Below are 24,303 nucleotides of genomic sequence, written 5' to 3' on the forward strand. Positions count from 1 at the left end.
TGTGTTTCCTATGTTCCAGGCTCTCTCTAAAATTGAATCAGAATAGCATTAAAAGAACTAGAAATCACTGAAGAGTATTAGTTTAACTGTTATGTCACTGAAAGTTTTACCACTTTCACAAACAGATAATGTATAAACATAAAATGCCATTTATTCATGGCTGCCGACTGTCCCCTTAGCTCCCAGCCCCACTGCCAGTGACCCCTGCAGCCATACGGACAACACTGGGGGCTGCGTCCTCCAGAGCCTTTCTGGATTATCAGAGTGTAAATTCAGGGAGCCAAAATGTTGGGCTTCTTATGATACCTTGAACTTTCATATAAGTAAATGTAAGTGACAAAGATTATATCCCAGACTCTAGCTTTTCTATCAGCCAAATCTCCCAAGTCTTTGTGCAGAGAAGTGTCTCGCTTCTCTTCTCTCTCTCTTTGTGGCCTAAGTTCTCGTCCACCTGCGCCCCTGGCCCCCAGCTCTGCTTCTCGCTCAGAGCAGGGGTGGCAGCAAACCACCATCATCCCCGTCTCAATTAACATCCGAATTCAGCACGCTCTGCTCAGAAAACACCTTTCCTTCAGCCCCACACCCAGCTGACATTCTAAGTGGCGTTATCTGCAGTCTGTTCCTAGAAGCAAACTTTAAAAGAACCCAGACTTCACATTGTCTTACTTGCTCTGACTTGATCTCCATGTAGAGAAGAGGACTCAGTCAGTCGTCCAGGAGCACATCTGTGAAGCTGTAGGTGGTCAGGCCTCGGCTGGCGGTGCTCGGCGCTGCCCTGGGGCTCTTGCCTGCGCTGGGGGTTTCTCCGACTCGCTGATGCTGAGTTTTATGTCAAAGGAGCTCTCTCCTCCTTTCTTTTCCTTCTGAAGGACCGTATCATTGATGCTGGCCCCAAGGGAAACTACTCTCGCTTTATGAACCACAGTTGTAATCCAAACTGTGAAACCCAAAAGTGGACCGTGAATGGAGACGTTCGCGTTGGGCTTTTTGCTCTTTGTGACATTCCTGCAGGTAAAAGGAACTTAACTTGCTTCCTCTCCCAGGACACTCTTCAAGTTTTGAGCCTCACATATTTATTCAAATAAAATAAAGAGCTGTGTTTAGAATTATCTGTCATTAAGAAGTAAAACTCTATCCTGCAAAAGGGAGATTAGTAGAAGCAAATTCGTTCTCCAAATGATTGCTGTCTGTTTAATGTAAGCAGATGTTTAAACTTTTGTTTTCTTTTTCTTTTTTAATTTAAAGTAATGAGCCTGCGTTAACATCAGCTGGTTTCTTGGGCTGTTTGTGGGAGCTTTCTTGTTTTGTTTTTTAGTTCGAAAGAGCATTCTGTTCCAAATTAGACATAAAAAGCTTTTTGAAGCAGAGTCACTGCTTTTATTTTTCCTTACCCATCCACCATCATCACAGCAGAACTTAATTTCTCCTTTGTTAGAAAAATGGGTGGGAAGGGAAGTGCCATAACTGAAAGGGATTTAAACTGTGTTTCTAGCACTCACTGTGGATTGCTGAGGAAGCTTGGACCTCCTAGTTTGAATCCCTGGGTCTTCGGTTTGTATAGTAAACCTGCATTTTGAACTCTTTTTCTGATCCTAATGTAAGACATTAGCTACTGCACATGGTATGGTTGTGACAATTCCACGGTCATATTGTTCACTTGGACGCTAGGTGTGAATTAGTTTTAGAAAAAGAGGCCTGAACTAGAGCCTGTTTTTCTTGACCACAGGTTTCAGATTCTTAATCTCTCTTTCATAGTGTTTGACCACTTCAGTGAAAAGGCTATGATGGCCTTTGCAGAATATTTCTTTTGCTTTAATCATTGGTGGATGGGGATGTCTTCTTCTAGTTTTTGTTTGTTTGTTTTCCTTGTCCCCATCACTGCGTTCAGTGTGGGACAAGGAGGAGGGAAGGGTTTTCATGTCAGAATCGTGTCTCTCTTATCAGTGTGAGGCTGTGTCTTTGACGGCTTCTCTCTTCCCCGGGACTTGAGTATGAACGGTTCTCTCTCTTGTGGCCTAGGGATGGAGCTGACATTTAATTACAACCTGGACTGTCTGGGCAACGGCAGGACGGAGTGCCACTGCGGGGCAGACAACTGCAGCGGCTTCCTGGGCGTGCGCCCGAAGGTCAGTGGTGGGGAGGGCGCTGCTGGGGAACCGTCTCAGAAGGGTGGGCCGGATGGTTTCATCTGTCAGGTTCCGAACATGTTTGTATTTCTGATTGAACTGGAAGTTAGCAGACTCCTTTTCAAAAGCATTTTTAAAAAATTCACCTTACCCTAAAAGCCACCCAATTACACACTTTAAATTGGTGGATTTTATGGTTTGTGAATGATATCTCAGTGTCTTTGCAATTTTGAAAAGAAAAGCACCTATTCAAAAGTCAGTGAAAATGAAGCACAGTTTTTTAAACAGAGCAGTGTCCTTCTTTTTCTTTTTAATTTGGCTGCACCAGCTCTTTGTTGCAGCACATGGGCTCCTCTAGTTAAAACATGTTGACTCTAGTCCCTGACCAGGGATCGAACCCAGGCCCCCTGCAGTAGGAGCACAGAGCCTTATCCACTGGACCACCAGGAAAGTCCCAATGAAGCCTTGTTTTTCTTTCATTTCTGTTACGGGACAAGCCCTTCTGGAGTTTTATCTAACTGGACAACAGATGGATTTAAGTGGACCTGAGGTTGTAGGATTTTCCTTTTCCGTAACGCTTCATGCACTGTGATCATTAAAACCATGATCCCTCTTTCCCGCCAGTCGGCATGTGCCTCCACAGCTGAAGAAAAGGCCAAAAATGCTAAGCTAAAGCCGAAGCGACGAAAAATCAAAACGGAGCCCAAGCAGCTGCACGAGGATTTCTGTTTCCAGTGTGGGGATGGCGGGGAGCTGGTCATGTGCGACAGGAAGGACTGCTCCAAAGCCTACCACCTGCTCTGCCTTAACCTGCCGCAGCCACCCTACGGTGAGCACCGCCCCCCCACTCCCCCGCCACATCCAGCCCCCCGTGGGCCATGTGATGGGCAGCGGAGAGGACAAGTGGCTGGAGCAAGCAACTCTCAGTGCGCGGGGGGATGCCCGTGGGCGGCAGGGCTGGGGTCTTGTGTTCCCTGAGGTGGGCAGCTGGCCCCTGTGGTGTGGAGCTGGGGGCAGAGCTCACAGCCACGCCGCCAGGACCATGCAGACCTCTCGTGGGCCAAGGCCTGGAGCTGTGGTCAGCCGGTTGCAGCCTCCAGCCGGAGAGGCAGGTGGGAGGCGGGGTGTCTGGCGGGCAATGGACCCGGGCACTCACTGGGCTCTGTCCTTCTTCCCGCCTCCCCAGGAAAGTGGGAGTGCCCCTGGCACCAGTGCGACGAGTGCAGCGCTGCGGCCGTCGCCTTCTGCGAGTTCTGCCCCCGGTCCTTCTGTAAAGATCACGAGAAGGGGGCGCTGGTGCCCTCCGCCCTGGAAGGCCGGCTCTGCTGCTCAGAGCACGACCCTGCGTCCCCTGTGTCCCCCGAGTACTGGAGCAAGATCAAGTGTAAACTGGAATCACAGGATCACGGAGAAGAAGTCAAAGAGTAAATGGGCAGGGAAAATGTCCTTCTTTTTATTTAAAGGAAAAAAAAGGAAAAGAAAAAAGTAGAGGACGCGTCAGTGCAAGAAGAGACCGCTGCAACGCGGGCAGCCTTGGCCAGCGGCCCTGCCTTGCAAAAGCAGGAGCAGGGAGATGGTCCGCAGGCCGAAGCCGGTGGTGGGCTCTGGTGTTTTCAGTTCTGTCGGTTTGGGAATTCCTTTGTGGAGGGTTAGATTCACTTGGTCTTTTCTTGCCTTTTACTGTGCTTCAGAGCCTTTGCAGCTGGGAAAAAAGAGCTGTCTTCGCTTTTTAAAATAAGAACAGACAGAAAAGAAAGTTTTTTGTTAATGAGATAAATTTAAAGTCTAGGCTGTGTTCCATGGGTGTACAAAACAAAAGTAGTCATCATTCCTTTATTTATTTTCATTTTTTAAGATTCTGAGACGCATAGTTCAGATAGTCTGATCTGTGTATGTGTGTACATGTGTGTTTTAAGTAGGAATTGCAGAAAGCCCTCTAGAAAAGGGTCTGGTGGTGTCACAGGCCCCTCTCCCGGGCAGAAGGGTGGCCGGCTTCGCTTTCCCTTCCAGGTGTCTCTCATGGTCTTAGAGATGGCTCTGGGAGGACTGAACCTGGCCTCTTGAAAACAAAAGCCCTCAGTGGATATTACCTCTGTGGTCTTACACTCGGCGGGCTTTCTGATATGACTTTACCTAGAAAGGTATGTAATGTGGTTGCTGGTTTTTCCTTCTGGAGGAAACTAGAAGTGGATGGCCTCACCGAGTCTGAAATGTTCTCCGATAATAATGGGTATTTTGGTGAAGTTCACTTATGTGGGATGTGAATGCAGTGTTTGAATGGACATTCCTGTTATCCTGGGGCACTGGTAAAGGCAGCTAAAGGCAGATGAAGGGCACGGACCAAAAGTCGGATCAGAGGAGCTCCCTTGTCTGTCCAGCGTGCTGTGGACCTTGGTCTGGCTTGGAGAGAATGTGGGCGTTTTATTTCCGTCTCCCGGTCAGACATCAGTTTCCTCAGGGAAACTACACAAATGAATTTGAATTTGTGTGATTTGAGTAGCTCTTTCTGTTTAACTCCACATTTGAGGGTGAAAGGGGTCAGGGCATTCCCCAAGTTACCTGTCAGTTATCCAGTCCTTAGACTTGCCCCACCGGGGAAGGGAAGCACTTGTGCAGGGTAGGTAAGGGCCCCGCAAACACACTTCACTGCAGGAAGCACTTAGGGAGAGCTCCCGAGAAAGCAGTATTGGCAAGAATAGACACTCGTGAAGCGGACTGTCTGCCCACACAACTCCCTTACTTGTAATGCGTAGGAATATGTCTACTCCAGGATCCCCTGTATGGATCCATTAGTCCTGTCAGACCTTGTTGTAACACTGTACTAAGTAGAAGTCTAGGGTTAGCTTGAATGAACGTTAACTTTCTCTGTGAATTTTGACTGCTTACAATTGCCTGTACCTGGCAGCGTTTATTTTCCCTCCCGAAGTACCCAGAGACCTTACAAAAAGGCTGGGAAGATAGATGCTCCATGATGTTCCTTCAGTTGTGCCGTGTGTCCCCTTTTTTCCTATCAATTTAGAGCTCTTCTCTGGAAAAAAGAAAAAAAAATCTGTTTTGTGCCTCTTTTTTTTTTTGTATGTATATGTGCAATTATACTGGATTTTTTTGTTTAAAAAAACAAAAACAAAACAACAAAAAAACAAACACTACAATTCCTTTACTTAAGCTCCTAAACTGCCATTTGCGTGATTCCAGCAAATAATTTTGAGGTAACTTATTGAGCCTCCAGTAATTCTATTGATTAGATACGGTCTCAAAAGAAAGAGCAAGATAGAAGATGCTACACGTGTTACCAAATGCGACTGCCGCCAGTCACATGAATTACAGCTCACCAAAACACTAAACTTTGCTCTTGAGCAACTATAGAGTTTGATGTCCTTTTAAAAAAATAACTTAAGAAAATCTATGTTTTATCATACTAAAACTTTATTTTATATATGTATATGATAAACGTTTGCTTTTCTAAACTTACTAACATGAAGGAGTTCCTTTAATATTTGAACTGTAACTCGCGTTGAATCAGTATCCAACATGAAATCTTCTTGCTTTGTTTTGGACTTAGTGCTATTTAATATCTGACTTTTATATGGTAAGCCAGGGTATATCCTGTATACTACAAATACCTTAGGTTTAAGTATTTTTATGCAGCTTCTGCATTGTGTCACATTTGGTTTGTGTATCTGTAACAGAGCTCTGCTGAGAGTTTTCTGATTTGGGGTGGGGGACAGCAGGGTGGGTAGGTGGGGCGGGCGGGGGTGACTAACAGGATTGTTCTGCCATTTCAGAAATCAGGGTGGAAAGCAAAATCGCTGACTGCAGCTCTGGAGTCCCTGTCCGGGAATGTCCTCTAACAGTCTCAGAAGTGGTTTTAGTCCTGCCAGTGCCAAGGAGCTCTACTCACACCTTGTGGTGTCACAAGATTACGTATTTTAAAGGTGCAGGCTGTGAAAGCAGGTGAAAGAGTAAGTTGTGGTTTCTGTTTGCGAAGTATCCGTCCATGCAGTGTGCATAGTATCCGACCAGCATGTTTGCCTGTGGCTCGCCATGAAATACTGCGACAGACACGTTGCTTACTCACAGCCGGAAGTTGTTATTTGATTTGCTAACTGTGAGATCGAGCTGTAGTCAGACTGTAAATGGCTGGTTTTTACTTATTATCGGAAAATGAAATAACATCAAGCAGCATGGGATAACAACGGTCGTATTTTTTTTGAACCTTATGTTGGTTCAGAGAAAAAGTGAATGTTAAGGTTTTTGATAATCAGCAGAATGCTTCAGAAACTGGGTCTGTAACAACTAGAGGTGAGATTCCAGACCTTCCAGGCCCTGGTGGGAGTGGGGCGCTGCCTGTCGCTTTTGGGGGGGTGGGGGGGGTGGGCTGCATTCCTGGAAGGCGGAAGCAGCTGGAGGAAGTGAATCACTTCTTGACTGTCTAATCAGGGCTACTACAGTTAGGAGTGAGGTGGGTTTTATTTTCATTTCTCTTTTTAACACGTTCCCACCCTATCCTAATTCTCAAAAAAGCTCTTGCCTAAGCTATAAAATAGGCTGACTTTTAGAATCATTAAAACTTGGAGATTTCTGTGTGTTCAAGTCAGGAACACATCTAAAGACTAAAAAAATAAAATAGGGAAGGGGGAAGGCTGCTCCCTGCTGCCATTTCCACAAAGTATTTGGAAGCAGGTCTGGGAAGAATGCTGTGATGCTCACAACCTCGAGATAATCACATAAAGGACTCTCAGACAGGGTGGCTATCGGATACCTTTCTTTCCTGATCGTGAAGCAGTTTCCTTACTTCATAGTAGCTTGTTTCGTGGTGTGTTCCAGACGGTCCAGCCCAGACCTGCAGTTTGGAAGCAGACGGGCCAGCCGTGTGGAGCGCAGGCTCTGGACTCCCGGGGATTTGTTGCTTGTCTCTCATTTCATTTTAAAACAGAAAGCTCTTCTTTAGCATTCACCTTAAAGTTAAGATGCTTCCATACACCATGTCCCATTAGGATGAGAAAATTGGTCACCATGGCGTGCTGACAGTTTGGGAAGCTCATACCAGTTGTTCTTCTGCACGAGGGACAGCACGAAGGGACAGGGGAAGTTGCTCAATTGGCGAGCAGTGCAAATTAGACTTGAATTACTTAAAAAGCTGGTGTGTCTAGATCCCTCGAGTCAGAGCTGCAGCAGACATGAAGTGATCATTTGGAACAACTTCCTTTAGCCTCAGGCCACCTAGACTTGGGCTTCCTGGTGGCTCAGCTGGTGAAGAATCCACCTGAAATGCAGGAGACCCTTGTCCAATTCCTGGGTCGGGAAGATTCCCCTGGAGAAGGGATAGGCTACCCACTCCAGTATTCTTGGGCTTCCCTGGTGGCTCACCTGGTTAACAATCTGCCCGCAATGCGGGGGACCTGGGTTTGATCCCTGGGTTGGGAAGATCCCCTGGAGAAGGGAACAGCTACCCACTCCATTATTCTGGCCTGGAGAACTCCATGGACTGTACAGTCCACGGGGTCACAAAGAGTTGGACACGACTGAGTGACTTTCGCTTTCTTTCACCTAGAATTGGTCTCTGGTTATTTGTAAGCAGAGAGTGGAACTCACTTCCATTTCCAGATAGGCTCGGGAATAGACTTAGACAGCTTTGCCATGTACTGACATATACGAAAGAGCTGGAAATTTGTATATACGGAAATCTACCAACGTTTATCTGGGGTGGGGGACTGGGAGAAATGGGGTTACAGTAGGGTGAGGGAGGGGAATTATAATGTTTACCACAGGTACGAAGTAGTCACTTTAACATTGAGACCTCTGCCTCATTGAATTCAGGTTTTTTAAGTACTTGAAACTCCTCAGATTCTCCTTGTTTTACAGTTATTTTTAAATTTATGAAGTAGAAAGCATTGTTTTGTACACTGTTTTGTCTCTTACCCTCTTGAAGTTGGATTAGAGGCAAAGTTCTGCACACGGGAGCGTCCACACTAGGTCTCTCAGATTCAGTGCACATAGTCGGGGAAGAGACTCCTGCATGAAATACCAGCAGCATTTACATGAGTATTTCCTACGTATGTTCTTTACTTTTTTATTTTGTCAACCCTATCCCCACACACCTCTTCTTTCCTTTTAATAGATGCCTGTGTAGGGAAAAAAAGAACTTTGCACTTACGTTACACTCCTGAAATGCCAGGTGTGACCTGTGTGTTTCAAACCCATTTCCGTTCTTTCTCCAGTCAGTCCATGGCTTAAGTGACAAGTTCAGGTGCTTGTGGCACATTTGTACGAAGGGGTAGGAGGTAGAGAAATACCTGTCCTTCAGGAGCATCTCAAAGTCATTAGCATGTAAGAGAAAGGGAAAAGAGGAGTAGTTGCCAAAGTCCTTTATTCAGTCCTTCGTCTTCTCGTGTGACATCACCGCATCTGCTAATTGGCAAGAAAGCACCCTCGGGTTCCCCTTCCCTAGCCGCCAGACCTCTGATGTGTGCACACCGCTGTCAGTATCCATCAGATGACGTAGATGAGGGGTGTATATGGTGTAACTCTTGTCAGTTTAGAAGTGGACTGGATAAAATGTCCTTTTCCTTCATTGTCACTAACATTGCTCTTTATCTCATTCGTGCTGTCACATGCCCTCCATGTTAAACAAGAAAATCCTATCGCCACTGATAACTAAGATGCTAAATGATGATTGCAACTGGCTAATAATAAGGTTCTTTTTATATATAGGGGTGTGTGCATAATTGGAATTGACATGAGAAATCCATTTGTATCCACTTGTGATATTGCACAACAACCACAGATACCTACAGATTCTGTTTTCATTTCCTCGTGATCTTTATCTATGATAATGACCTTTGTAGATTGGTTATTTCTGTACTTTGTTTATCTGTAATAAACTTTGTAGATCCTGTGAAATGTTATTTTGCCTAAATCACTTGAGACTTGAGTCTTTAATAACAAAGCATCAATATTCACTAAAAGTCAATCTCTTTTATTAGAGTTTCTGTGACTTGGCTAGAAGCTCCTGATACTAAGGATTAGTGTTCATTTTCCCTGGGGGGTGTTCCACTAGGGCATTACTGAATAATGACTTGATGTTGCCACATAGACTTCAAGATATATGATATTTTGGGGATTTTGTTGATTGGCCCATGTTTTATTGCATAGTGTGAAACGTTTAAAGCTTGGTTAACCTGTATATAGATAGGTTATTGTTGACTAGTTACAGTGTATTAGGATTGCCTGTAATATTTAAGCTTCTTACTACTGTGTGTGCTGGTAGGAACATATAATTTTTGTACATTCTATTTACTGAGATGTTACCTTTTTTATTTTACAAATATTTTGGGATTCAAATTTTTTTTTTTTTTTTTTTTTGCTTCCGTGAGGATTAATTTGGAAGATTTTTAATGACATTCCACTGATTTCCGATTTTGCTTGAGATTGACTTCAATAAATTATCCTGTATGTTCTAAAATTAAATATATGGACTTGTTCATTGCCTGTAACTTCTTGCTACAACTCAGTGGCCAACAGGCCACCCTGGGCGGGAGGGGGCCAGAGCAGGGTTGGAAGACCTCGTGCGTCTAACCCGCCGGTGGGCCCCGCAGCCCAAGGTCTAGCGGAGCCGCGGAAAACTTGGACCTGGCAACGCAGCAACACAAAACGCGCACTTTGCGCGCTTCCCGAGAGCGAAGGCTGAGTGAGTACGAAGCGTCGGGGTGGGCGTGGGAGGGCGGGTGGAGAGACACGTGGGGAGCGACCCCTCCCTCCGTCCGGCCCCGCCCCACCCGTCTTCCCTGGCCCCGCCCCCGGCGTGATGCCCCGCCCCTCGACGCCCCGCCACGTCAGCCTTGAGCGCGCACCGGGCGATGGGCAAGGGGAAGGCGGCGGCAGCGGCCCTCGCGGCCGAGGTGGGCGTGCGGCTCGCGCTGTTCGCGGCCTTCCTGTAAGGACTTGAGCTCCGGCCCCCTCCCCGACCCCGGTCCTGGGCCCCCAGCCCCCCACCCTCCTTTCCGAGACCCGGCCAGGTTCCGCGCGCGCTTGCCAGAAGCCGCCGACACTCCGCTCCTTTGTGTCCCCTTCAGGGTGACGGAGCAGCTTCCGCCCTTCCAGAGGCTCATCCAGCCCGAGGAGATGTGGCTTTACCGGAATCCGTACGTGGAGGCAGAGTATCTCCCCACCAAGCCGATGTTTGTGCGTGGAGGACCAGCCTGCCTTCTGACCGCGCTTTTCAGGGCGTTGGGCGGTCATCCCGGCTCCGTGGCGACATTTATGGGGAGTTCGCTGCTAGACGGAGCTTCGCGTCGCCGTGCTTCTCGGCGGGGTTGAGAGCGGATGTCCCTCCGCTTTGGCTCGGGGACACGTGGTGGGGGGCAGTGCTCAGGGCGGCCAGGGGAGCTCGGGGCCGTGGCCCCTGGACGCCACACCTGCAGGGGGCAGTTCAGGTCTGGTGTGTGACTTCTACTGTCACTCCGCCCCTCTTGCTGTCGGAGGTCTTGTGTTTTCAAGCCGATTCTGTTCACTTTCGTGTGCTCAGCTCCGCTGTGTCCCATGCAGGTCATCGCCTTCCTCGCCCCGGTGGCTCCAGTCCTACTGGCCAGGTGTCTGAAGGCGGCGGACGCAGCCGACAGCCGGCAGGCCTGCCTGGGTAAGAGTGCCCCCCGCCCTCGGCCTTCGGGTCCCCCCTCCCCCCGCCCCCCATGGAGCTGGTGGCCTCAGTGTGTGGAGGCCATGTGCTGCGAGTCCCTAAAGTGACTCTGTCTCCCCTCTACCCTACTTTTTACCTGTGAGCTCTGGGTCACCTCCCAGGTACACCTGTACGCACAGGAATGTATGCACCTGCGGCGCATCCTCAGGCTAGGCCAGAAGTCCTCCCTGTGGCACCGCAGTGGCCACCAAGGCCCGCGTTTCTTTTATGCTCTAGTCTGGCTGGAGGCTGACCTCTCTGCTGTCCCAGGAAACGGTGTACCCTGTGGCTGTGCTGAACGAGACAGGGACTCCGCAGACCCACTGACAGTTTCTTTGCTTTGCAGCGGCCAGCCTGGCGCTGGCCCTGAATGGCATCTTCACCAACACGATCAAACTGATAGTGGGGAGGTGAGTGCCCGAGCAGCCGCCTGCCGTCTCAGCCCTCTCCGGTCAGGAGAGCGGGTCACGCAGCCCCAGCCATATCTTCCGGAGCCTCTTCTCTCTTAACGCTTCCTCCCTTCCCTCTGCCTTGGTGCCTGGCTGACTCTCGGGCTCTTTTATGCCCAGAACAGCACATTTCCCAGTGCCAGAGTCAGTGTCCTCCAGAGCACCCTGAGGAAGCTGCAGCGTGACTGGCTCTTTCCCCTAACAAGTAATTATGCGCTGCAGCCTTTATTTTTTTCTGATTTAAATACTAACCTTGGAAAAATAAGGCTTTTCTCTTAGTGGTGACTATCCAGTCCAGTTTCACTATTTTGCCAGGGATGCTATTTAACTGATAGTTAATAGGTTAATCGATGTCTAATACAACCGAAGAACAATTTCTGGAGTTGTAAACGATTCACGTTCAGACCTGGCCGTATTTCTTCCAGGCCACGCCCAGACTTCTTCTACCGCTGCTTCCCGGATGGGCAAGCCCATGGAGACTTGATGTGCACAGGAGACAAGGCCGTGGTGAATGAGGGCCGTAAGAGCTTCCCCAGTGGCCATTCTTCCTGTATGAATACCATGTGAACTCTATATCCCTGTTTTGTTTTTTTTAATCATTGCATTTAACCCAGGGGAGGTAACTTGTGAGGATGGGAACATCTCACACAGTCTTGTTCTTGTATCTAGAAGTCAGAGAGCTCCCCCCCGCCCCGCCCCCTTCTTTAATAACAAGCTTGAACCTCAAGTATTAAACATTTAAGGACAGAGGACGTAGTTTCCCTTCATGAAATTTGAACATTTTATTATTACTGTATTATCCTGCCTAAATCCTGCAATCTCGTGCTAGTCATAAAAATATTAACCAACCTTTATGGAAGAGTTCAGAGAAGGCAGTGGCACCCCACTCCAGTACTCTTGCCTGGAAAATCACATAGACGGAGGAGCCTGGTGGGCTGCAGTCCGTGGGGTCGCTAAGAGTCGGACACGACTGAGCGACTTCACTTTCACTTTTCACTGATGCATTGGAGAAAGAAATGGCAACCCACTCCAGTGTTCTTGCCTGGAGAACCCCATGGACGGGTGGGCTGCCGTCTCTGCGGTCGCACAGAGTCGGACACAACTAAAGCGACTTAGCAGCATGGAAGAGTTACTATATAGTCAGGTGCTTCCAAAAGCATTTTAGATTCATGTCTCATTTGACAGCAATATTAGCCCAATGAGATGGCTTCTGTTATTTTTATGATTCCCATTTATATACGAGGAGACGGAGGCACTGGGAAGTGAAGTCCCATCACTAGGAGTCCAAAACTCTCTTCCAGGTAAACGTCACTCACTTTGGGAGATAATCCTTCATTTTCCCTTGTTTTCTCCTCCCTCGTAACTGACAGTCTCGATCAGTGAGCTACACCAGAAGCTACAAAAAGGGCTAAGAACTTGTTCATAACCCTGTCTTCTTTTCCTTTAAAAGACGTTTTCCCCTCTTCTAGTTGCATTTGCCGGTCTGGCCTTCGCATCCTTCTACCTGGCGGGGAAGTTACACTGCTTCACACCACGAGGCCGAGGGAAATCTTGGAGATTCTGTTCCTTTCTGTCACCCCTACTCTTTGCAGCTGTGATTGCACTGTCCCGCACCTGTGACTACAAGCATCACTGGCAGGGTAAGCATCACAGGTGTCCAGGCCATGGACCCTCCACGGTTCTCCCGTCATTTGTCCCCCACACATGGCATGGGACACTCCCCCATGTGTCTGCTGAGTGAACAGACAAGTGTGCCGAGGATGGTCTGGATCTGAACTGAGAGTGTGGTTTATTGCTACATGGAAAATGAGAAAGCACACTGTTAGCTTTTAAACAGATTACCAAAGAGGGACATCCTAATTTTCCCATTACTTTGAAGCATCATAAGTTCAGAAAAAACTCAACAAATTTTTTACAACCAACCTCAAAGTTCAGTTTACTTACTACCTTAAAAACCAACTTCACTGTCAAGGTTTTTGCTCAGTAATGGAAGTAAAATTTAAGAAAACATAAAATTGTAATTAAACCAAAGAAATTTAAGTTGAATGATATAGTAAATCATCCAAATTACAGAGTATCTGCAGAGAAAGCCCAAAATTCAAAAAAAAAAACAAAGAACAAAAAAAGCTGACACCTAGAGGCCCTTAAGAGCTGTTCTGAAGAATAAACTAAATTTTTGCAAAGAGAGGCAACTCCTAGAGAGTTTATTCCTTCCTCTAGAACCCTTTGAATGGTGATGAGGAGTTTTTCATAGTATTCAATGAACGTGTTATTCTTCCAAACTAAAAAACTCAATGCAGTGAACTCAGAATATGCCTTGTTATACTTACCTAACTAAAGATGTGTTTTGATTTGGTATTTAAGGGAACAGCTTGATAATGACAATACTGCAGCTATAAGATAAAACTAAGAAAATCCCCCAAAACCATAACCCTGGAATGTAGGGGTTTTGCAGGCTAAACGAGTAGCCTTGGAGGGTCAAGCTCCCTCCACCGGCAAGCATGACTTGTGAGTGAGGGAAAGCCGTCTCCTCTGTCTTCATTCAGACGTCCTGGCTGGATCCGCCATCGGCCTGACGTTCGCGTACAGCTGCTACAGGCAGTACTACCCTCCGCTGACAGATGCCGAGTGCCACAGGCCGCTGCCTCTCAGCCCTGCTCTTCCTGCCCCGCAGAAGCAGCCCCGCGACCCGCAGCCTTTCTGTGTTTAGACACTGGAGCCGCCTCCCTGGAGAACAGGCCCATCAGACCTCCTCTCTCCCCACGCCCAGGACAAGAATGTCTGACCTTCAGCTCCTGAGGACAGGTGAGGACAGATGCCCACAGGCTGATGCAGTTTTGCCCTGGCGCATGGCGCACAGGGATTTATCGAGAGGGGTCGAAGTCCTTTTTCACTACTGTTTGCCATGCATAGTTCCCCAACAGCTTACGAGTCTGGTCCACCAGATTGGTATCCCAAGATCCACTGTTTTCACATGTAACTTCAGTACGGCTCTTAGAAGGATTATGTCACAAAGAAGCATTTACCTTAGCATCACTTTATCCTAAACACTAGCATTGATTACCAAAACTTAATTTCCACTTTCCATAGCTCAGAATCTTAAAATCCAGGGCATGAGCAATTAAATTATTTTACTTCTGTTTACTTTCTCTGGTGGGACAATTCCACCCCTGAAATGGGAGAATGTCCAATTCTGGCTAATTTACCACTGTTATGCTTATCCAAGTCCAGCTAAATAGTGCTGTCCCTACTGAATTCTGTGAACATAAGTGATTTGATAATTTGTTGAATTACTGAGTAAACACAGTAAACAAGAAAATGGTCAGGAGCGTCGATTCAGTACCGACAGCGGATCCCAGTTCTGCCGCACCTGTGCTGAGCCGAGCTCAGGAGCCGCTCTACCTCCAGTCACGGCTGCAGACCTGCGCGAACACACCCACCCTGCCACGTGGCTGAAGCAGGAGGGCGCTCAGAGACTTATCTGGAGGACAGATCAGCGTCTCCTATCCTGTCCCCAGTGGGCCATGAGGAACAGTTACGGGACATGGTCGGAACTGATGCACGGGACCTGAAACCAGCCTTCTCTTTATGCTGACCATACTTTAATATGACCTTGTTTTGTGTATTTCTTTCTGTAACATTTTCAGTGCACCTTTTTCCTTATGTAAATGCAATATGCAAATAAAATGGTGAATGTGGGCTGTGCACTTAAAGTTCCATTTGAGAACTGAAACATTTCAAAGTTAAACACTGGATTCCCCATCTAACATAAGTGACTCAACTGTCTCCAGCAGTGGCTGATGTTAATAATACCAAAGAGCTCTCAATATTTACCTTATAATCACCGTACTTTAACAGTCAAGGGGAAAAGAACCCGAATGTCCGTTCTTTGCCCAGTACTTTTTTTAAACTTGTTTTAGTAACACAAAAGGGAGGATAAAATGGTTATTGTACTGATTCTCTTTGGTCTTTGATGGATGAGCCAGATTGAAGTAGGCAACTGGTCAAATTGGTTTTATTTCATTATTTACTAAAGTTTTAAATATAATCACATAAAAAAACAAACATTTCAAAAAGTGCAAAATATTAGAAAGCTAATCAGTGCTATTAATCTTTCCATGCAAACAATCTCTCTTGCTGAGAATAAGCAATACCAATTCTGCAGCTGGGAATATGTATAAAACGATACTCTACCAGAGTTTAAAAATAGGCTTGGTCAAGAGATTGCACATGATACAACTGAAGTAGTGCAAAAAATATACAACTGAATAAGGAATTTAAGTCAAGCTTAGTACCCTGTGTAAGTGCATCCATGATACTAACACAGGGGGATACACAGGATATAAAGCTCTTTTCCAGTCACCTGCCCTTCACCACCAGGAAGGAAACACTTCTTAGTATAAACAGTGGTTTATCTAACAATCTGGGGTGATGCTGTTCATCTTTGGTTACAGGGACTCACTCTTGCTTGTCCTTTGGCTTACTCTTAGAATTTACTTACTCTGTTAATAGGAAGAGTAAATTTAAATTTGAAGACAACTTGCTGAAAGCTTCCCCTTTACATTGAATGCTACTTCATTCTCAGTAACCCTTATTTCGGTCTCGGAGTTTATGTAGTAAATAAAGCATTTCATAGAGCTGAAACATCTTAGTGGCTTGTCAGCATTAGTCTGTAAGCAGATGCACACAGAGGCCAGGCTCTCACCAGTACCCCAACCTTACCTCTAGCGTGACAGTAACATTCCCTCTGCTGTCACAGCGATGGCGTGTGTGAATGGTAAACGCCGGGGGTCTACATTCACCCATCTCTCTTGCACCTCTGACACTGACGCTGCAGCAGCTGTTCCTAGCCCCAGAGCCAGGTTTCTCTTTCGGAATGAGGAACATCTCCCCCTGGGCGGACCCACCCCTCCCCCAGCGCTGCCTGTGCCGGGGCCTGTCCAGTTGCTCCCTGCACTGCGGGGACTCAGAGGCGACAGTGTCTGTTTAAAGAGAACAGTCTTCAACACTCCCTTCACACAAGCTGATGTGGCAGATGGCTTTCACGAGTTGTTCCACCATGAACACACCACTAAAAGGTTTTATTCATCACTTCATAAGCAGTCAAAGCTGTGTAACTGCAGGTTTGTCAGCATTTATAACTTTACCCTAAACTTAAGAACTAACAAGTAACTAGGTTGGACTTCATTTAGAGTCTCCCAGTTTGAAGTATGATACGATATAAAAAGGCAGGTCTAGGATATGCAATATCTTTATAAAGATGTACCTGATGGAAACTAAACTGTCCACTTTAGACTCTTAGAGCAGCTCAAACAGCTGTAAAAACAATGAACAGCCTCTGTGAGTCCTAGCAATAAATCTTGTCAGTCAACTATAGAAAGTAAACAGTATTTATAATTTTAGTCTTTCTTCATACAGTACGTGTAGAAAACAAAAGTTGGCTGGAAAGAATCTGACTGCCCACCAGTCTCCCTCCTCCACTTAGATCTAGCCTTCCAACGCAGAGAACACTCATGACCATAAGCAGACCCAGAATGGCTTCTGAGTCTCAGGAGCCCACTACCAGATTAGAATATTCTCTAAAGATAAACAGTAACCTCCTAGAAAAATTTACACCCAACCCAAAACAAACTCAAGGCAGGCTTTATACCATCTCAAGTAATAAGCAATAGAGTGTGGTATGTAAATACCATCAGAGAATTAAAGATGCAGACTACCCGCAGCCATGAAGAAAGAATGGCGAATGTTTCTGTGAAGCCAGTGGTAAAAAGTAACAGGGTCTTCCCTTTGCTTTTCCACTTGCTTCCAGAGAGGAAGATTATCTTCCAGAGACCCCAGTGGTGAGTAAGTGGCAGGCAACATGCAGGGAATGACACAGCTGAGAGGAAAACGCGGCAACAAAGAGGCAGGTTTTCTGGGGAAGGATCCCTCAGTGTCCATCTAGGGGAGAAAGTGGAAGAGAGGTCATCACGCTGAAGGCAACCAAAGAGAATGCCAGAGTCTGACACACAAGCTTTCTAACTATTAATACATATATACAAGGCTGAGTAATGTAAATCCCAGGTTGGGCTGTCTATATTTAAAGCTGAAACTGTTATAACTGCAAGGAGCTCAAACCAGTCCATCCTAAAGAACACCAGCCCTGAATATTCATTGGAAAGGCTGATGCTGAAGCTCCAATACTTCGATGCTGGGAAAGACTGAAAGCAAGAGGAGAAGGCGGCAGAGGATGAGTTGGTTAGATGGCATCACTGACTCAATGGACATAGATTTGACCAAACTCCAGGAGACAGTAGAGGACAGAGGAGGCTGTTGTGCTGCAGAACATGGAGTTGCAAAGAGTTGGACACAACTTAGCGACTGAACAACAACAACAATGTAAATCCCAGAATGGACTGTATCTACTTAAAGCTGTAAATGTTGTCATGGTAACTTTTAGACGGTCAGAACCATGAAGATTCTGAGTTTAGATCCTAAAAATGACAAGTGTTATTGGACCAAGTTGCTAGCAAAACACACACTAACCTTTCTCTAAATGGCCTCCAGTGCTTTTTTCCCATGAATTTTAACCAGAGTCCCTCTAAAAGTTAGTAATAACCTAGATCTTGGTGACAAGCAACAAAAAGTACATTTCCAAGCAGCTTTTGAGGCTCCACATGTAAGTATGTAGGAATAATGCTACATACATGACATTTAAAAACTTACATTAAGCAGCCTTAGGTGGTTCATTTTCACTGTAAAGGCTGATCAAGGAAGATACCCTGGGTTTGGTAGATTTCTTTGAGGACCAGCAGTACTGTATCTTCAGACTCCCTGGAGAAAGAAAAGATGATGTTGTAAAAAGAGACTACCATTTGTACTAGGTGTTTGACATACACAACCACCTCACAAGTTCATTTTTTTTAATGTTTTAAAAAAAATCTGGCTCAGAAGTGGTATCTGACAGTGGCTTGGAAGGTAACCTAACAAAGAAGTTGTTTGTTAGGTTACCTTCTAACAAGTCTAGCGTTGTGTTCTTTAATATAAAAAAAGCCAGTAGTAAATGACCAAGCCCTCCCTCCACAGAACTCCTTCTTGGGACAACATGGAAGAGTCATCCAATTCATCACCTTAATTTTTTAAATCTTGAGTCGCCTTTTTAAAAGAAAAGCCAATACAATCATGTGGATAAAGATCAAAGATACAAAAGGATGTAATAATGAAATCTCCTTCCCACTGTTTCTAAACCACTAGTTCCCAACTTCTGACAACTAATGTTATCAATTTCTTATGTATATTGCAGATATTATTCAGTGTGTGTACAAGCAATTACTTATATATCTGGTTCATAAAGAAATATGACTATAAAAATAACATCCGTGGATTGCCTTACAGGTATATGGCTCAAACACTTTTCTAGATCTGGGGTTCGACATTTTTTGAGTCATGGACCTATTTGAGAATCTAATGAAACCTATGGATTTCTCCCCAGAAAAGACATCATACACATATACTATATACCCAAAATTTTAAGTAGAATTTCACTAGACTTGTAGACTTTTTCTGTCCCCTACAAGCTCTGCGCGTGGACTGCAGGTTAAGAAATTCCTCCTATCCCAATAAGAGATTAGCTAAACCAGATATTAAAATGGTGTGATCCTGGTGCATAAATAAATGAGTGAATAGAAAAGAACAGAAAATTCAGAAGTAAGACTTAAAAACCCACAGAAATTTAATACAATGAAGTTAGAATCTCAAATCTATTAACAGAGTTTTCCAGATGGAGAGCCATCTGGAAAATGATTTGAATCAATTCACATCTTCTTACAAGGATAAATTTGAAGAGAATCAAAGATTTACATGTAAAAATGAAACCCTAAAATATCAGAATAAACTGTGGCAAGGAATTCTCAGGAGAACAAGGAAAATCTAAGCATGACACAAATTCCAGAAGCCAAAAAAGAAAAAATAAATCTGACTACATAAAAATCAAAGTTTATACTTAGCAAAAAAAACCAATGTACACAATGTTAAAGACAAACTGGGGAAAAGTTATTTACAACTCATATCACAGATTTTATCAATTAAAAAAACAACAATTCAATATGAAAGAGAATAAAGAGTATAGATAACTCTCCAAAAGAAAATTAAAATGGTCCTTGAGTATATGTCAAGATGATCAACCTTGTAACAGAGAGGGGAATAATTACAACATGCATGATACATACACTAAAAGTCACAAAACATTTCTGAGAGAAACTAAAGACCACAATACACTGAGAGATATGACGTTTGTGGGTCAGAAAACCCAGCATTATTAAGGTATCAGTTCTCCCCACCCCCCCAAACTGATCCACAGATAAAATGCAATCACAATCAAAATCTCTAAAAAGCTTTTTGGTTGAAATTAACAAGTTCATTCTAAACTACATATGGAAATACAAAGGACCTACAATACCTAAAGTAACTACTAACAGGCACAACAAAGATGAAGGGCTCACAAAACCTAATCTCAAGCCTTACTATGAAGCTACAGTAATCAGGACAGGGTTTTATTGATGTAAAGACTGACAAACAGATCAAGAGAACAAAACAGAGCCAAGGCAATTCAACAGTTTCTCCATCTGAATAAACTTTTCAACAAATGTTGCCAGAATAACAGAAAAGCCACAGGCAAAACAATGAACCTCAATCCTTTCCTCACACCATATTTAAAAATTAACCAAAATGGATCACAGACCTAAATGTAAAAGCTAAAATGACACAACTTGTAAATCTAAAGAGAAACAAGATTTGATGTTGGATTTGGGCTTCCCTGATAGCTCAGTTGGTAAAGAATCCGCCTGCAATGCAGGAGACCCCGGTTTGATTCCTGGGTTGGGAAGATCCCCTGGAGAAGAGATAGGCTACCCATTCCAGTATTCTTGGGCTTCCCTGGTGGCTCAGATGGTAAAGAATCCACCTGCAATGCCGGAGACCTGGGTTCGATCCCTGGGTTGGGACGATCCAGGGGCAACCCGGGCCTGGGGCAGAGCCTGCTTGTGGGCAGCAGTCACGGTTGGCACTTACTCAAGTGGCGCATCAGAAGGAGCCTAGCACTCTGACAGCAGCCTCTACCCCACAGCTCCCACAGAATATACCCAGAGACTCCACACAGGCCCCAGGGACCCTGCAGGGTGGCCCCATGATGACTGGTGGAGGCTGGGCACAGTGATGGGCTGTGAGGGGCAAGGGGGACATGCACATGAGGTCGCGTGTGAGCAGAGCAAGGGAACAAGTACAGCTCCGGCAGGCAGACAGCTCAGACCTCTGCCTGCAGAGGGTCCACGTGGGTGCCACTCTGGTCAGTACTTCCCAGCTCTGGGGCAAGGCTTCCAACGCAGGGAGAGGGGAAAACACACACCCGCAGGGAACAGAGCCAGCCTGGGCCCGACCCTTGCCTCCATCAACTTGGATCAGATCCTGTCCCAGCAGGGTGCCAGCCACTGGGCAGGGGCAAAGGTCTGCCTCACACCCAGCTCCAGCCCCACCCCCTGCTGAGGGGATATCTGAGGGAATCCAGCTCTCCCAGTGGAGACACTGGGCACACGCAGTCTGTATAAGGATGCTCCCACATCAGAACACCCCTTCAAGACCACAAGAGGTAACTGTTTCACCTAAATTCACAGTGACAGAGAAAGTTAAGCAAAATAAAAACGCAGAGGAACTGCTCTCAATTGGAACAAGAGAAAAAAACCCTAAAAAAACAAATAATGAAACAGAAATAAACAATTTACCAGGTAAAGAATTCAGAACATTGTTAATAAAAATGTTAATTGAATTTAGGGAAAAGAATAGATGAACATAGTGAGAATTTTTAAAAGGAACTAGAAAATATTTAAAAAGACCCAACCTGAAGAGAAGAATTCAATAGCTGCCAAAAAAAAAAAAAAAAAAAACCACACTAAAAAGAATGAATAGCAGACTAAGTGATAAAAAAGAACACATATATGATCTGAAAGACAGAAAAATGGAAATCATCCAATCAGAACAACAAAAAGAAAATCAGATTTTTTAAAATGAAATCAGTATAAGAAATCTCTGAAATAACATTAAATAACCAACATTCACATTACAGGAGAAGACAGAAGAGAGTAGGGCATCGAAAATGCAGCTGAGGTGATTATGGCTGAAAACTCTCCAAACCTGAAGGAAATAACATATTCAGGAACAGGAAGCACAGAGGACCCCAAACAAGTTGAACTGAAGGAAACCCATACAAAGAGAAAACATAATTAAAATGGCAAAAGGTAGAGAGAGTCTTCTAAAGGCAGCAAGAAAAAAGAAAACAGAATCCCTACCCATAAGACTATCAGCTGATTTCTCTGCAGAAACCATGCAGGCCAGAAGGGAGTGGCATGATCTGAAACCTAGAGTACTCTGCCCAGCAAGATTACCATTTAGAACTGAAAGAGAGATCAAGAACTTCTCAGACAAGCAAAAACTGAAAGATTTCATCAATATTAAACCTACTCTAAAAGAAATGTTAGTGGGTTTTCTCTAAGTGGAAAAGAAGAACCTATAGAGAAGAAATAAATACAGAGTAAGGACTGAGGACCAACGACTTAACTGAGCAGTATGGACATTAAAAGACAAAAAACTGTGAAAGCAACTGTAACTACAATAAACAGTTAAGGGATAAACATCAAACAGGAAGATATAAAATATGACATCAAAATATGGAGGAGGGGAATAGAAATGTAGAATGTTCAGAATGTGTTTGAACTCATATGACAGCCAGTGGCTGCGTGGGTGCAGGAGGGCCTAGAGGAGCTATCCCACGTTGAAGGTCAGGAAGGGCGGCGGTGAGGAGATACCCCTCGTCCAAGGTAAGGAGCAATGGCTGCGCTTTGCTGGAGCAGCGGTGAAGAGATACCCCACGCCCAAGGTAAGAGAAACCCAAGTAAGATGGTAGGTGTTGCAAGAAGGCATCAGAGGGCAAACACACTGAAACCATACTCCCAGAAAACTAGTCAATCTAATCACACTAGGACCACAGCCTTGTCTAACTCAATGAAACTAAGCCATGCCTGTGGGGCAACCCAAGATGGGCGGGTCATGGTGGAGAGATCTGACAGAATGTGGTCCACTGGAGAAGGGAATGGCAAACCACTTCAGTATTCTTGCCTTGAGAACCCCATGAACAGTATGAAAAGGCAAAATGATAGGATACTGAAAGAGGAACTCCCCAGGTCAGTAGGGGCCCAATATGCTACTGGAGATCAGTGGAGAAATAACTCCAGAAAGAATGAAGGGATGGAGCCAAAGCAAAAACAATACCCAGCTGTAGATGTGACTGGTGATAGAAGCAAGGTCCGATGCTGTAAAGAGCAATGTTGCATAGGAACCTGGAATGTCAGGTCCATCAATCAAGGCAAATTGGAAGTGGTCAAACAAGAGATGGCAAGAGTGAATGTCGACATTCTAGGAATCAGCGAACTGAAATGGACTGGAATGGGTGAATTTAACGCAGATGACCATTATATCTACTACTGCGGGCAGGAATCCCTCAGAAAAAATGGAGTGGCCATCATGGTCAACAAAAGAGTCCGAAATGCACTACTCGGATGCAATCTCAAAAACGACAGAATGATCTCTGTTCGTTTCCAAGGCAAACCATTCAATATCACAGTAATCCAAGTCTATGCCCCAACCAGTAACGCTGAAGAAGCTGAAGTTGAACGGTTCTATGAAGACCTACAAGACCTTTTAGAACTAACACCCAAAAAAGATGTCCTTTTCATTATAGGGGACTGGAATGCAAAAGTAGGAAGTCAAGAAACACCTGGAGTAACAGGCAAATTTGGCCTGGGAATACGGAATGAAGCAGGGCAAAGACTAATAGAGTTTTGCCAAGAAAATGCACTGGTCATAACAAACATCCTCTTCCAACAACACAAGAGAAGACTCTATACATGGACATCACCAGATGGTCAACACCAAAATCAGACTGATTATATTCTTTGCAGCTAAAGATGGAGAAGCTCTATACAGTCAGCAAAAACAAGACCAGGAGCTGACTGTGGCTCAGACCATGAACTCCTTATTGCCAAATTCAGACTGAAATTGAAGAAAGTAGGGAAAACCACTAGGCCATTCAGGTATGACCTAAATCAAATCCCTTATGATTATACAGTGGAAGTGAGAAATAGATTTAAGGGCCTAGATCTGATAGATAGAGTGCCTGATGAACTATGGAATGAGGTTCGTAACACTGTACAGGAGACAGGGATCAAGACCATCCCCATAGAAAAGAAATGCAAAAAACAAAATGGCTGTCTGGGGAGGCCTTACAAATAGCTGTGAAAAGAAGCAAAGCGAAAAGCAAAGGAGAAAAGGAAAGATATAAGCATCTGAATGCAGAGTTCCAAAGAATAGCAAGAAGAGATAAGAAAGCCTTCTTCAGCGATCAGTGCAAAGAAACAGAGGAAAACAACAGAATGGGAAAGACTAGGGATCTCTTCAAGAAAATTAGAGATACCAAAGGAACATTTCATGCAAAGATGAGCTCGATAATGGACAGAAATGGTATGGACCTAACAGAAGCAGAAGATATTAAGAAGAGATGGCAAGAATACATGGAAGAACTGTACAAAAAAGATCTTCATGACCCAGATAATCACGATGGTGTGATCACTCACCTAGAGCCAGACATCCTGGAATGTGAAGTCAAGTGGGCCTTAGAAAGCATCACTACGAACAAAGCTAGTGGAGGTGATGGAATTCCAGTTGAGCTATTCCAAATCCTGAAAGATGATACTGTGAAAGTGCTGCACTCAATATGCCAGCAAATTTGGAAAACTCAGCAGTGGCCACAGGCCTGGAAAAGGTCAGTTTTCATTCCAATCCCAAAGAAAGGCAATGCCAAAGAATGCTCAAACTACCGCACAATTGCACTCATCTCACACGCTAGTAAAGTAATGCTCAAAATTCTCCAAGCCAGGCTTCAGCAATACATGAACCGTGAACTTCCTGATGTTCAAGCTGGTTTTAGAAAAGGCAGAGGAACCAGAAATCAAATTGCCAAAATCCG

General features: G+C 45.0%; 3 protein-coding genes across 23 annotated transcripts in view; 2 read left to right on the forward strand and 1 right to left on the reverse strand.

Moving 5' to 3' along the window:
- NSD3 (nuclear receptor binding SET domain protein 3) overlaps positions 1–6,447 on the forward strand; it is a 103,790-nt gene extending 97,343 nt beyond the window's left edge. For 6 of the 7 annotated variants that reach the window (XM_055567051.1, XM_055567050.1, XM_055567049.1 and 3 more), the window contains 5 exons: positions 870–1,011; positions 2,020–2,126; positions 2,751–2,955; positions 3,313–3,550; positions 5,912–6,447. In XM_055567051.1, coding sequence (XP_055423026.1) covers positions 870–1,011; positions 2,020–2,126; positions 2,751–2,955; positions 3,313–3,550; positions 5,912–5,939 — 720 coding nt within the window. In that variant the 3' untranslated portion in view covers positions 5,940–6,447. Of the gene's footprint in view, positions 1–869; positions 1,012–2,019; positions 2,127–2,750; positions 2,956–3,312; positions 3,624–5,911 lie in introns of those variants that run through there. The other variant, XM_055567054.1, reaches the window with a different exon arrangement.
- The window catches only part of DDHD2 (DDHD domain containing 2), a 43,205-nt gene continuing 22,459 nt past the window's right edge, over positions 3,558–24,303 (reverse strand). For 2 of the 6 annotated variants that reach the window (XM_055567067.1, XM_055567069.1), the window contains exons 17-18: positions 17,958–18,065; positions 15,251–17,192 (exon numbers count right to left, since the gene is read on the reverse strand). In XM_055567067.1, coding sequence (XP_055423042.1) covers positions 17,984–18,065 — 82 coding nt within the window. In that variant the 3' untranslated portion in view covers positions 15,251–17,192; positions 17,958–17,983. Of the gene's footprint in view, positions 3,852–5,063; positions 5,155–8,048; positions 8,142–12,009; positions 13,048–15,250; positions 17,193–17,957; positions 18,066–24,303 lie in introns of those variants that run through there. The other 4 variants (XR_008709974.1, XR_008709975.1, XR_008709976.1 and 1 more) reach the window with 4 other exon arrangements.
- Positions 9,919–14,950, forward strand: PLPP5 (phospholipid phosphatase 5). 10 transcript variants are annotated; one of them, XR_008709978.1, is made up of 8 exons: positions 9,919–10,062; positions 10,202–10,270; positions 10,674–10,764; positions 11,150–11,213; positions 11,678–11,802; positions 12,722–12,892; positions 13,799–14,057; positions 14,551–14,950. XR_008709978.1 is itself a non-coding variant. In XM_055567081.1 (8 exons), exons 1-7 carry the CDS (start codon positions 9,934–9,936, stop codon positions 14,049–14,051), a joined length of 774 nt encoding a protein of 257 aa, XP_055423056.1. In that variant the 5' UTR covers positions 9,919–9,933; the 3' UTR covers positions 14,052–14,057; positions 14,551–14,950. The 10 variants fall into 10 exon arrangements, 9 of the variants coding, with proteins under 9 accessions (XP_055423056.1, XP_055423053.1, XP_055423055.1 ...); XM_055567081.1 differs by having other exon boundaries at positions 13,927–14,057; XM_055567078.1 differs by having other exon boundaries at positions 13,799–14,950.

Source organism: Bubalus kerabau, chromosome 2 (genome assembly GCF_029407905.1).
Source record: "Bubalus kerabau isolate K-KA32 ecotype Philippines breed swamp buffalo chromosome 2, PCC_UOA_SB_1v2, whole genome shotgun sequence".
Classification (NCBI taxonomy): Eukaryota; Metazoa; Chordata; class Mammalia; order Artiodactyla; family Bovidae; genus Bubalus; species Bubalus kerabau.